Source organism: Triticum aestivum, chromosome 6D (assembly GCF_018294505.1).
Source record: "Triticum aestivum cultivar Chinese Spring chromosome 6D, IWGSC CS RefSeq v2.1, whole genome shotgun sequence".
Classification (NCBI taxonomy): domain Eukaryota; kingdom Viridiplantae; phylum Streptophyta; class Magnoliopsida; order Poales; family Poaceae; genus Triticum; species Triticum aestivum.
This window is the reverse complement of record NC_057811.1, coordinates 7,396,306-7,408,510: the sequence shown is the minus strand read 5'-3', so window position 1 is coordinate 7,408,510 and position 12,205 is coordinate 7,396,306. Positions and strand designations below refer to the sequence as shown.

Below are 12,205 nucleotides of genomic sequence, written 5' to 3'. Positions count from 1 at the left end.
GCATGAACTCCACGAGCTCGTGCAGGTCCGTGCGAGCACCGGAGCGCCACGTCCGCCGCTATAGGCAGCGTCGTAGGTGAAGTCAATGTCGACCAAGAGGAAGAACCACCACTAGAGCTGCTCCTGCGTGCTGCTCCTGCACTCCGCGCGGCCCAGCTCCCACTGCTGTAGCTTGCAGGAGGCCGTCCTCTGGCGGTGCTGCGCGTGGCGCAGCTTCCCCTGCTGCAGCTTGCAGGAGGCCGTCCTCTGGCGTGTTCGCGCAGCCCAGCTCCCCCACTGCAGCTTGCAGGAGGCCGTCCTCCGGCGGCGCTGCGCGCTGCGACGACGCCGACCACGCGTGCGCCGCGCCGACCCCTCGCCTCCCCGTCCGCGCGCCGGTGTGCCGCACCCTAGAGCACGTCCTGGAGCACGCGCGGCCGCGGATGCGCGCCGGTGTGCCGCACCCGGCCAAGCCCTCACGCCGGCAAGCCTGTGGAGCATCCGCCCTAGGCGACCTCGTCGAGCACGCTGGACGCCGGCCACGCGACCTTGCTGCATCGCACGCCGGATGCCGGCCTCGCTGCCCCGCTGCCTCGTCGGTGCACGCGCGAGAGAGAGAGGCATGGGAGAGGAGAGAGGAACAGAGAGGAGAGAGAGTGAGGGCACGTGGGTGGGGCCCAGATGAAAAGAGAGGAGAGGGGGAGGCGGGAGGCTGAGGGCGGGCCAACTGCAATAAAAAAGGAACCGCTGACACGCCCAGCTGCCCCCTAGGGGGCTGGGTTTGGGGTGGGTTTGCTGGCGTCAATTTTCTCCAAATCCAGCGAAAAGTGGGGCTTTGGGGGCGCGAGTGGGAGGATTTTTGGTCGCCGGCGGGAAAAAAGTGGTCCTAGGGAGCCTCTTGGGGGGACGGGTGGAGATGCTCCGAGTAAATATTTTACATTGGCTTACGTGAAAGTTGGCTTGTCATGATGTGATTGGAAGAAAAACATGGACCGGGCCCCACCCCGTGAAATTCAGGGGAGGGGGGAAGAGAAAATTAGTGAGAAATTAGTAATTGTTTATGTACATGTAGGATTATTGCTCAAGACATCTCCCATACACATGTCGATGTCCTCTATTTAAACATTGTGGCCCACCTGTGTCGGCGCTTATCTACTTTCTGGCCCCAAACTTCATAAAAGTATGGTCAACCCCAAGACAGTGGGCTATAGGAATATAATAAATTCTTGTGAATGATAATTTGAGACTAAATAGAATATGACAAAGCTTGAAGTGTGGATGATGAGTATAGCAAAACTAGCCAAGAATGCAGCGGCACAGCTGTAGCACCCACTCTTCCTTTCTCCTGATTATCTTCTCTGGCTCATCTTTCTTCATTCTTTGTACATGAATATAATAAATTCTTGTGAATGGTCGATCACGAATCTGTATCCAAATATCTACAGCTTCTAGCTTCATCGAGGTGGGTTGTGTGAACCCATCATATGGAGACAACAGACAAGATGACAACTTTTCCGTGGAAATTCCATGGATCTTCCTGCATGTCTCTTTCCGAATCATCCAGCGAATAAAGAATACGGTTTTGCTAAAACTCATTCAGCTGAGAAATTGTTTGGTCTCATTCACTTTGTCTGCCGTCAGATCTAATCACGCTGTGATTTGTTTTTTGTCGATGTGGTGAGCTTGGTAGCGACACGGCACGGACCGTGAGTTGTTGGGCTAGCGGCCCATTATCTCTTTTTATGTCGCAGCTATTTTCGCTGAAAATTAGCGCTTGTCAAAAAAGAAAAAGAGGTGAACTTGTCGTAGGTTTGTAAGGGTTGCTAGCTGTGGGTTACCTTGTCGCTCGTATGGGCCCTTTTCGGCCGTTTTCTTTTTTCTTTTTGCCGGGCCAAGCTGTGTTTTTACGAGCCTTTTCATTGACTGTTGGGATGGTTTGTCACTTGTGGCAATTTCCTCCATTGTAGCAGACCATTGTAGTCTAAAAAAAGCAGACCAATGTTTTGTTCCCTAAAAATATAGACTAATGTTTGCAATAAGTTTTATTTTCAGACAATAGTGTTTTTGTAATAAGTAAATTAATGTTGCATAATTGGCCTTTTGTTGCGTCCATGTTGTTTTTTCTCAACACAATGTTTTGTTTGACCATGTATAATTTTTTCTCAATGCAATGTTTTGTATGTGTTAATTGACAATGTTTTTTGCATGTGTTTGTTTTGTTTGACCATGTATAATTTGTGTAATTGTTTTTTACAGGAAATTTGTTTTATAATTTTTTTTGTACAAGAACTTGACACTTCAAAGGTGCAGAACCCCTTTCCCATTTTGCCGCTGATTTTTGTTGTCTAGGCCGTTTTTTCTCAATACAATGTTTTTTTTTTGCTCTTTCATATTCTTATGTTTTCTTCTATTCGAGAGAAAGAGGGAGTGGTGATACGAAAGGGTCCGACTTTTTAATTATTTTCTATTTGTTTTTATAGTTTTACTATTACTCATACGGCTTGTCCTCTGTGTGTAACTGCACGAGTTGTCAAATTATGTGTAATCAAAAAGAGCCGTGGCATAAATTTTCTAATGTTCAACCAATTAATTTTATAGTTAAAATTTTGCTTTCATTATTATTATTTCTGGAAGGGTGTTTATTATTTAGGGGGGCAGGTGGGGGGGGGGGTGTTTGTAGTTGCAACCACTATAACTTGACTGCCACTGCAACTAGTCCTACTCAACCGCAACTGCAAGGGGTATAAAGCGACCACAACTAGGGTTGTGGAGGGTTGTCGGAGGTTATCAACGTTGGGCCTTTTTTTAGGGGGGGGGGGGTTGTTTGTAGTTGCAACCGCCACAACTTAACTACAACTGCAAGTCGTCCTACTCAAGTGCAACTTCAAGGGGATAAAGCAATGGCAGCCAGGGTTGGGGGAGGTTGTCGGGGGGGGGGGGGGTTGTCGGCCGTGGGTGGTTTTTTTAGGGGGGGGGTGGGGGTTGTTTGTAGTTGCACCTGTACCCCCCTAGTTGTGTGCCCGTACTCTTGTTGGGTCCTATTCGTGGCCCCCAGCTGCAAGTTGACCATCAACTCGCAACTACGGGGATGTGTGTTGTGTGTGTGTGTGTGTGTGTCGAGGGTCCCCAATTGCATGTCGGTAACCGACTTGCAACTAGGAGTGTTGTGTGTGTTTGTCTATTTGTCAAGGGGTCCCTAGTTGCATGTCAAGCATCGACTCGCAACTAGGGCCCAAGTTGCATGTCGATAATTGACTCGCAACTGGGGTGTGTGTGTGTGTTATTTTTATGAAAGTGTCCCTAGTTGAATGTCAACCATTGACTCGCAACTAGGTGTGTGCGTGTGTGTATTTGTGGAGAACCCCCAGTTGCAAGTTGACCATCGACTCGCAACTAGGGGGTACATGTGTGTGTGTGTGTGTGTGTGTGTATGTTTTGTCGTGGTCCCTAGCTGCATGTCAATAATCGACTCGCAACTAGAAGTGCGTGCATGTGTGTGTGTCTTTTTGTCAAGGGGCCCCCAGTTGCATCTCAACCACCGACTTGTAACTAGGGTGTGTGTGTTTGTTGAGGACCCCTAGTTGCAAGACTGCCCATCGACTCGCAACTAGGGGATGTGTGCGTGTGTGTGTGTGTTTTATTCGTGGCCCCCAGTTGCAAGTTGACCATCGACTCGCAACTAGGGGGAGATGTGTGTGTGTGTGTGTGTGGAGGGTCCCCAATTACATGTCGATAACCGACTTGCAACTAGAGGTGTGTGTGTGTCTTTTTGTCAAGGGGTCCCTAGTTGCATGTCAAGCATCGACTCGCAACTAGGGTCCCCAGTTGCATGTCAAGCATCGACTCACAACTAGGGTCCAACTAGGATCCCTAGTTGCATGTCGATAATCGACTCGCAACTGGGGTGTGTGTGCTTCTTTTATTAAAGTGTCGCCAGTTGAATGTCAACCATCCACTCGCAACTAGGGGTGTGTGTGTGTTTGTTGAGAACCCCCAGTTGCAAGTTGACCATTGACTCGCAACTAGGGAGATGTGTGTGTGTGTGTGTGCGTGTGTGTGTGGAGGGTCCCCAACTAGGAGTGTCGTGTGTTTTTCTATTTGTCAAGGGGTCCCTAATTGCATGGCAAGCATCAACTCGCAAGTAGGGGATGTGTGTTTGTTGTGGATCCCCAATTGCAAGTTGCCCATCGACTCGCAACTAGGGGGGTGTGTGTGTGTGCATGTGTGTATGTGTGTGTGTGTGTGTGTGTGTGTGTGTGTGTGTTTTATTCATGGCCCCCAGTTGCAAGTTGACCATCAACTCGCAACTAGGGGGTTGTGTGTCTATTGAGGACCCCCAGTTGCAAGTTGCCCATCGACTCGCAATTAGGGGGTGTTGTGTGTGTGTGTGTGTGTGTGTGTGTGTGTGTGTGTGTGTGTGTTTTATTCGTGTCCCCTAGTTGCAAGTTGACCATCAACTCGCAACTAGGGGTCTTGTGTGTGTCTTTTGTTGTGGCCCCCAGTTGCAACCCGCTCATCGACTCGCAACTAAGGATGTGTGTGTGTGTTTTGTTGTGGCCCCCAGTTGCACCCCGCTCATCGACTCGCAACTAAGGATGTGTGTCTGTCTGTGTGTGTGTGTGTGTGTGTGTGTGTAGAGGGTCACTAGTTGCATGTTGATAACCGACTCACAACTAGAGGTGTGTATGTCTTTTTGTCAAGGGTCCCCAGTTGCATGTTGACCATCAAACTCGCAACTAGCAGGTGTGTGTTTGTTGAGAACCCCCAATTGCAAGTTGACCATCAACTCGCAACTATGGTGTGTGTGTGTGTATTTTTCAAGGGATCCCCAGTTGCATGTCAAGCATCGACTCACAACTAGGGGGTGTGTGTGTTTGTTGAGGACCCCCAATTGCAAGTTGACCATCAACTCGCAACTAGGGGATGTGTGTGTGTGTGTGTGTGTTGAGGGTCCCCAATTGCATGTTGATAACCGGCTTGCACTAGAGGGTGTGTGTGTGTATGTCTTTTTCTCAAGGGGTCCCCAGTTGCATGTCAAGCATCGACTCACAACTAGGGGGGTGTGTGTTTGTTGAGGACCCCAGTTGCAAGTTGCCCATCGACTCGCAACTAGGGGTGTATGTGTGTGTGTGTTTGTTGAGGGTCCCCAATTGCAAGTTGCCCATCGACTCGAAACTAGAGGGGTGTGTGTTTGTTGACAAGAGTTCACAGAAACCGGGCACATGCAACTGGGGACCCCTTGAGAAAACGCCCGTACTCATCATACTCAGTCGTACAACTGCAACTCATCATACTCAGGCGCAACTGCAAGAGGTATGAAGCGCCCGCAACTGAGTTGGGAGAGGGTTGTCGGTGGTTATCGACGGTTTTATCTTAGCATCACATAGGTGTGGTTTCTATCATTTCCCTTGACGGTGGGTGCATACAAGCACTTTTCATTTTGGCCCCTTTTTGTGTTTTATTTCTCGGAATGCACAAACCATCTCTGGTATTTCCCGCATGAAAACACATAATGTTTTTGAATATATATATATATATATATATATATATATATATATATATATATATATATATATATATATATATATATATATATTTGATCCTAGTTTCACACCATTGAACGCTTATAGTTGTATCATCGTGGATCATACACAATAATTTATTTTGATATAGTCGCCCAGCAAACATTACTCGTGCAACTAACTTTTCTTTTTATATCATTTTTTTGTTTACATTTGTTTCTTTACTATATATTTTGTTGCCTTGAGTGAAAAAACAACTATAAATGCCTCGGCTTAATGAACACAATATATCAGGCAAAACTATTTTTAATTTGCAATCCAGGAGGAAGCTGTAATTTTTCAAAGTTTCCTCTTTTGTTAGTGACACACACATGCAAATCTTCATGTGATTGTTGACCGAGCATGAAAGTCGTCAGCTTGTGGCCAGCCCTTTTGTCGCGACGTTGTGCAGCCCGAGTAATTAACAGACAGAAAGGAAAAATTTAGCGTGACGCCCCATCCACAACACCCCACACACAAGTAGACTTGCAAGCCAATTTTTTTCCATTGTCAGGTTAGTATCCACTGTATGTCGAGACAACACTCACGCCGGAATTACAACAAGCGTTCAGTGCAAAAAAAATGATTTTCTAACTTTTTAATATATTTTTTAAGAAAAACTGGGTGCAGTGCGCGCTTAATATACTGGCTAAGTACATAGTTATAAGAAAAATAGGAAAATCGTGTGGCAATGGACTAGTAATATGCTCATCCAATTCATAGATGGTTGTAGGCCTATTTTTTGTTCCAAATGGATTGAATACACATACACACACAAAAAATAAAAATAAAAGAGAGACACGGACAAGCCTGGACACACAGTTCAGCTGACTAATGGCCCATATTAACGACCGCACCTGGAAAGAAAACCAGCCGCCTATCGAGGCATAAGCTATCGATCACGGTGCCTCAAAAAAAACCTATCGATCACGGAGGTACAATACCAGTATCAATACATGATGATGTCATCCTGATGTCATCTGAATGAGACCAAACTATATCTCATTCAGCTGAGTTCTAGGCGCTCCCTAAAGAATATCTTCAAGCGACCGAAACATGACATCTTGCACGAGACCCTAGGCTACCCTCATGTTCTTGAGGAACCAGAATTTGCTATAGGGTTTGTCCATATGGAACCTTGCTAGTGCCATCCACCTCATCGCAGCCGGCGTCGCTTCCGCCTCCTCGAACATCACATCATCAAGATCTTCTTCTGTCCGCCCAACTCCTCTATCATCCGTTCAACATCACGGGTTGCCGCCTATCCTGACAGGCCATCCAAATCTATCCGGTCCCTGGCATGAGAAACTAATCTCGGGTTTTGTGAGTAGCCCTAAAAGACACCGTCTACCCCAAAAGAAAACCGGCCAAGACTGGGTGGCGGTCCGAGGAGCGCCCCTTGGTCAGTCCGAACCTATCTCAGCTCGTGGAAGAACGGGGATAGGGAAGTGAAAAAACTCAGTGGCAGCCGGGAGCCGCTGAGAGAAACAGAACCATATATAGCGGGAGGGGGGAAAGATGGTTGTTGAGTGTTAGCTTTTCTGCTGAATCTCAGCTGACTGCTTTCCTTCTAGCCGACCACATAGCCCCATAATGATTAAAGAAAAACCATCCTGCTAGGGGAAAATGAAAAAAGCCCACATCAACCATGACACACCTTTCAAGCCACACTGGCCGGCCCACACAACAGAAACCAGCGAGAGAAAGGCACATCCAAGGGCAGCTTAGTTCTTGTTAAATCCCAGTCAGCTGAGATTTAGCGGAACCATTTGTTCTGTGTGTCATTTCACATAATTAATTTAGAGATATATGCAGAAAGACTAGACGGCATATGCAATATGGAGTTACATAATTTCCCCCCGCAATAATTACCAATAAGACGATCAATTACTATACTTGACTAAGGTACCATAACAATTACTACTTGCCTAAGGTAAACTCGAGAATGCATCTATCCGAAAAACAGTCCGGAGAGCATCCAAAGCATCTATGGGATGGGCAAGACCATGTGATCTTTTTTTTTGTATAGTACCTCGCCGTCACACACTTCGTTATGCTTGCTGAACAAGTTTTCAAGCTGAGAGCTATTCACCGTGGGAGGCAGATTGCGCACCATCACCCAGAAACAAGGCACGTAATGCATTGAGATACGAATGATGCATCTGCATCAGTTACTGAGCCTTCGACAGCCTCTTAGCAATTTCCTGGTCCAGCAAAATATGATTGATATTAAAACTTTATAAGTTGGTCAATTCAAGGTTCTTAGTTCTTACACGCAATGCAGGGGTTAAACTATTATATGATGTATTAGTTTGATTCCTCTCCTTGGATGTAATGAATGAATGATTATATTACCAAAAGAGATAACTTTGATATGTTTTAAAACTACTAGTATTTACCTGAATCGGAGCAATACCGGGTTGTGGGAGGAACCATGTGCACTTCCCTCTCTCCCATCCAGGAGGCAGACACTCCACTAACTCGGTCTTCCCATGGACGAAGTTGTACCTGAACACACCGAAGTGACGCTTTGGAACGAGCGTATCATAGACGAAGTAGGCACAACCACGGCCGACGCCCAACGGCGAGGCGTCTATTGCGAAGCTGCTGGGTGACCCCAAGAACAGTACCCGATCGGCCAGGCTGCCACCATCGTTTCTCACCCACCGCAACTTTTCCGGTGTCGACGCCTCCTCCTCTAGGGTGTGCACCCACACCGAGAGCGCAGGAGTCAGACCTAGCTTGAAGCCTTCGTTGTGCACGAACTCATAATTAACCGATGCCCATAGCAGCCTGCCACGGGACTCGAGGACATAGCTATCCTGACCAAGGTAGCCGTCACACGGCCTCGAGACCAGCAAGTCACCACGGGGGCCAACATCTGGCGTGATGACGCGGCAGAGGCTAGCCCCCACGCCGACCAGGATCCTGCCACCGTGGTACGTGGAGCAGAACTCGCCGTGCCTGCCGGCGTTCTCATGTGTCCTCCCGACGAGCTTCCACTCTGCATCGCCCGGGCACAGAAGGGCCGCCCTAAGCCTAGCCCTGCTGCCATGGTAAGGTATCCAGGTTCTGTCGTAGTCGTAGAGTAGGATGGTGCCATCACCGTAGACCATGCCATGGAGATTATCCTCGTCCCAATAGCTATGGCTATCGAAGTATCGCCGGAAGGGAGGCATCTGCGTGACCTCTCCCGTGAGAAAATCCTGGAGGCTAGGGCGATGTTGTTCGACGGTGAGGTACCGGACGGCGGTGCCGTCCGCGCTGCACACCCAGTTCCCCAGGGTCGCCAATGGTGGCGGTGGCCAGCATGCGCGGTAGCTGGAATTAGAGAAGACGCATCTGAACCTGATGAGGGGCGTTGAGTCTTTGTCGGCCGCCGCGAGGAGCCACGGCATGAACTGGCCCTTCTTCGTCTGGAACAAGGGCGGCTCCGCGTCGAGTGACTCGCGCCATGGCTTGCAGACAGCATGGAAGCGAACGAAATCCGCAGCGTGGTCCAGCCGTCCGGCAATGTCGCGGATCACGTCCGGCGCGAGGCCTGGCCACCGCCTCCGTGCCATGGCGGCGGGATGGAGACGGAGAATACTAGATGGACTAGTCAAGGATATTCACGTTTGTTTGTTGCCAAAGATCATGGGCCGGTCACGAGTTACTTATATATTCGGATAGATGTCGAATACTGGATGTTGTTTACTGCGTTGACGGATTATGGGCCGGTCACGAGTTACTTATTTATGGGCCGGCCATGGGTACATCATGTTGCATCTATTTAGGTACATCTTTTTCCCTAAAAAAAAGGTACATTACATTTTTCCCTAAAAAAAGATATATTGCATTTTTTGTTTATTGAAAAGAAAATGTAGGTATATTACTGTAACATCCCGGATGTAACTTTCCATATTCGTAACTTCAACTCTTGCCATTTTCGGCTATGTGTTATGATATTCCCTTCATGGTCGGGTTTTGTTTTTCGTTTTGCATTTTGTTCAGATCATGCATCTCATATCATGTCATCATGTGCATCTCATTTGCATACGTGTTCGTCTCATGCATCCGAGCATTTTCCCCGTTATCCGTTTTGCAATCCGGCACTCCCACACGCACCGGCGCACCCCTCTTGTCTCTTTTCGCGAGCGGGTGTTAAACGTTCTCGGAATGGACCGAGGTTTGCCAAGTGGTCTTGGTACACCACCGGTAGACCACCTGTCAAGTTTCGTTCCATTTGGAGGTCGTTTGATGCTCCAACGGTTAACCGGATAACCGCAAAGTCCTTTTGAGTCTGCAGCCCAACACCCCTCCAAAACAGCCCAATAACCCACCTAAGTCACTTCCATGCTCTTCTTCGTTCGATCACGATCGTGTGGGCGAAAACTGCACTCCATTTGGAGTCTCCTAGCTCCCTCTATCTATAAATAAGTGATCCCCCAGATTTTTCGCGCAGACCAACCCTAACCCTTTCCCATCTCCGCCGCCGGACGCGTCCGTCCCGCGCTGGACGAAACCGCGCCCGCGCCCGCGCCTATCGTACGCCGCCACGTGGCAAGGCACCGCCGCCCGCCGCCGTGGCCCGGCGAGCTTGAGGAGGGCCCGCCGAGCCCATCGCCGCCTGCCGCCCGAGCGCGCTGCCCCCGCGCGAGACCCCGCCCGCGCCCGCCGCCGACCGCCGCTGTTGTGGATATAACTGCTGGTGTCACCCGCCCAGGAGGGGCCGGGTTACATTGAGACGATCATCGCATGAAGCCCAGAGTCAAGCTGGAAGATGGCGGGTCAGTAATGGGCTTAAGGCCCAGAGGCGGCTTAAGGCCCGTAGTGGGAAACCGCCGTAAGGCGTGACTTGTAGTGTAAGGCAAGAATAGTTAAGAGTCCGAGCCGGACGTTGTTTATAAGCCGGCCAGGACTCTGAGAGCCGCTGGGCGTTAACCTCTCTATATAAAGGGGCGACCCGGCGGCGGTTCAGGACAAGTAAGATCAGATCGATAGCCAGGCAGAGCGGTTTAGCTCCTGGTCATTGAAACCCTAAGTAATACCACCTCAACTGGAAGTAGGCTTTTACCTTCAACGTAAGGGACCGAACCAGTATAATCTTCGTGTCCCCTGTCCCGTTTAACCTCTTTAAGCTTCCTAGCGGCGATGGCTCCACGACTAAGTCCTTGCTCGAGGGCATGTGCCGTGACAATTCCACTACAGTTGGCGCCCACCATGGGGCTTGCGCACGGTGGATTTGAGTTCTTGAAGGGCAGCTTCGAAGGGCTAAAGGAATACGTTGTGGGCCGGATGACCAAGAGTCGTCGCGGCAACCTCTATATCGACGATGCAAGCTGGGGCCCCGACGCCGGCTCAATCGAGTACGGGTACCGGGTCCCCTTCGGCGGAATCCACGTTTTCATTGGCAAGATTGGCGAACCGGGCCCTGAGCCGGACCTCTGCGCCGACCTCATCGAGACGGCTCAGCGTGCAAAACCCGCCCGGACTCTGCCTGCCTTGAAGCGTGCTTTCGTGGGATGTGTCCATGGAGGACTCTCTGAAGGATCTGGATCTGGCGATGAGACGGCCGCTCGCTCTAATGGCGAGTCATCCACAGATGAGACCAACTCGTTATATCAACTTCAAGATGGCAGGCTCAAGGGTTGTTCCGATGGCGACAGTATTCCGGACCCCTTTGAGCCGCCCAGCCGGGTTGGAATCTTCATGGCTGGCGGACAACCTGTTCAAAACCCCGCTGCTGGGGCAGGGGGCCCCGCGCACTCGCCGGCTCAGGTGCTAATGGATCTCACAGATATGATGACGGCCCTGTTAACCGCTACGGTCGTCCCAGCGGATCAAGCTCAGCACGAGGCGGAGGTGGCACAGTTAAAGCTGGATATAGCCAGAGCCAAGGAAGATCTGGCAGAGGAAGGGATCAGGATGGCTGCAGAGCGGGCGGCTCTCGACGCCCAGACTCAGCTGATTCAGGCGTAGTCTTTCCGGCTTACGATGGATCAGAACGCATCCAATGAGATCATGAGAAGGAGGCATCAGAAGGCTCAATCTCGACTCCCTCCGGTTTACGATCCTCGAAACCTCTTCAACACGCCTGGTGCCGGGCCCAGTAACCCGCCAGAGATCACGGCACCCGGGGCTGGAACGCCGATTCAGCCGCAAGTGATGGGGCCTCCCCGTATGAACACTACCCCGCCTCAGTACGTGCCAATACCACCAGGTCATTATGCCCACCCCTTGGAAAACATGGTCGCCGCGGCGGCACGACTGGCGGCTCTCCCAATCGAGGGCAACTCTCCAACGGCGGTCGAAACCCGCCGGGTCAGAGAACTTCTTCAGACGGCTCTGGCGCAACAGGAGGCATATTCATATAGCCGGGACATGATTCATTCAACCCCTCGTCCAGGCCGGAGCCCAAGTTATAGCAGACACATGGTCTCAGCGACCGGCTCAAGCAACGTCCGACGCCGTGACTTGCCGGCTGGCCACGGCCCGGCTCATAATGAAGCCTTTAACGCGGTAGACCAAGACAGAGCGCAGCAAGAGGCGGAGCAGGCGCCTCAGTTGACGGCTTACCAGCCCCTCCCGGTTTATCCGACGGCTTCTGTCGAGGCGGGTATAGCTACGAGGACCGGAGGTGTCCCTTGTCTGGTGCCGGCTCTCCGTAATGAACGTCTGCCCAA

At 50.3% G+C, this 12,205-nt stretch overlaps 1 protein-coding gene across 1 annotated transcript; it reads right to left on the bottom strand.

Annotated features, from left to right (window-relative positions):
* Positions 1-7,358: 7,358 nt before the first annotated feature.
* LOC123140721 (uncharacterized) lies at positions 7,359-9,150 on the bottom strand. The gene is made up of 2 exons (XM_044560006.1): positions 7,940-9,150; positions 7,359-7,744 (listed from the first exon to the last, which is right to left on the bottom strand). Exons 1-2 carry the CDS (start codon positions 9,101-9,103, stop codon positions 7,712-7,714), a joined length of 1,197 nt encoding a protein of 398 aa, XP_044415941.1. The 5' UTR covers positions 9,104-9,150; the 3' UTR covers positions 7,359-7,711.
* Positions 9,151-12,205: the final 3,055 nt, after the last annotated feature.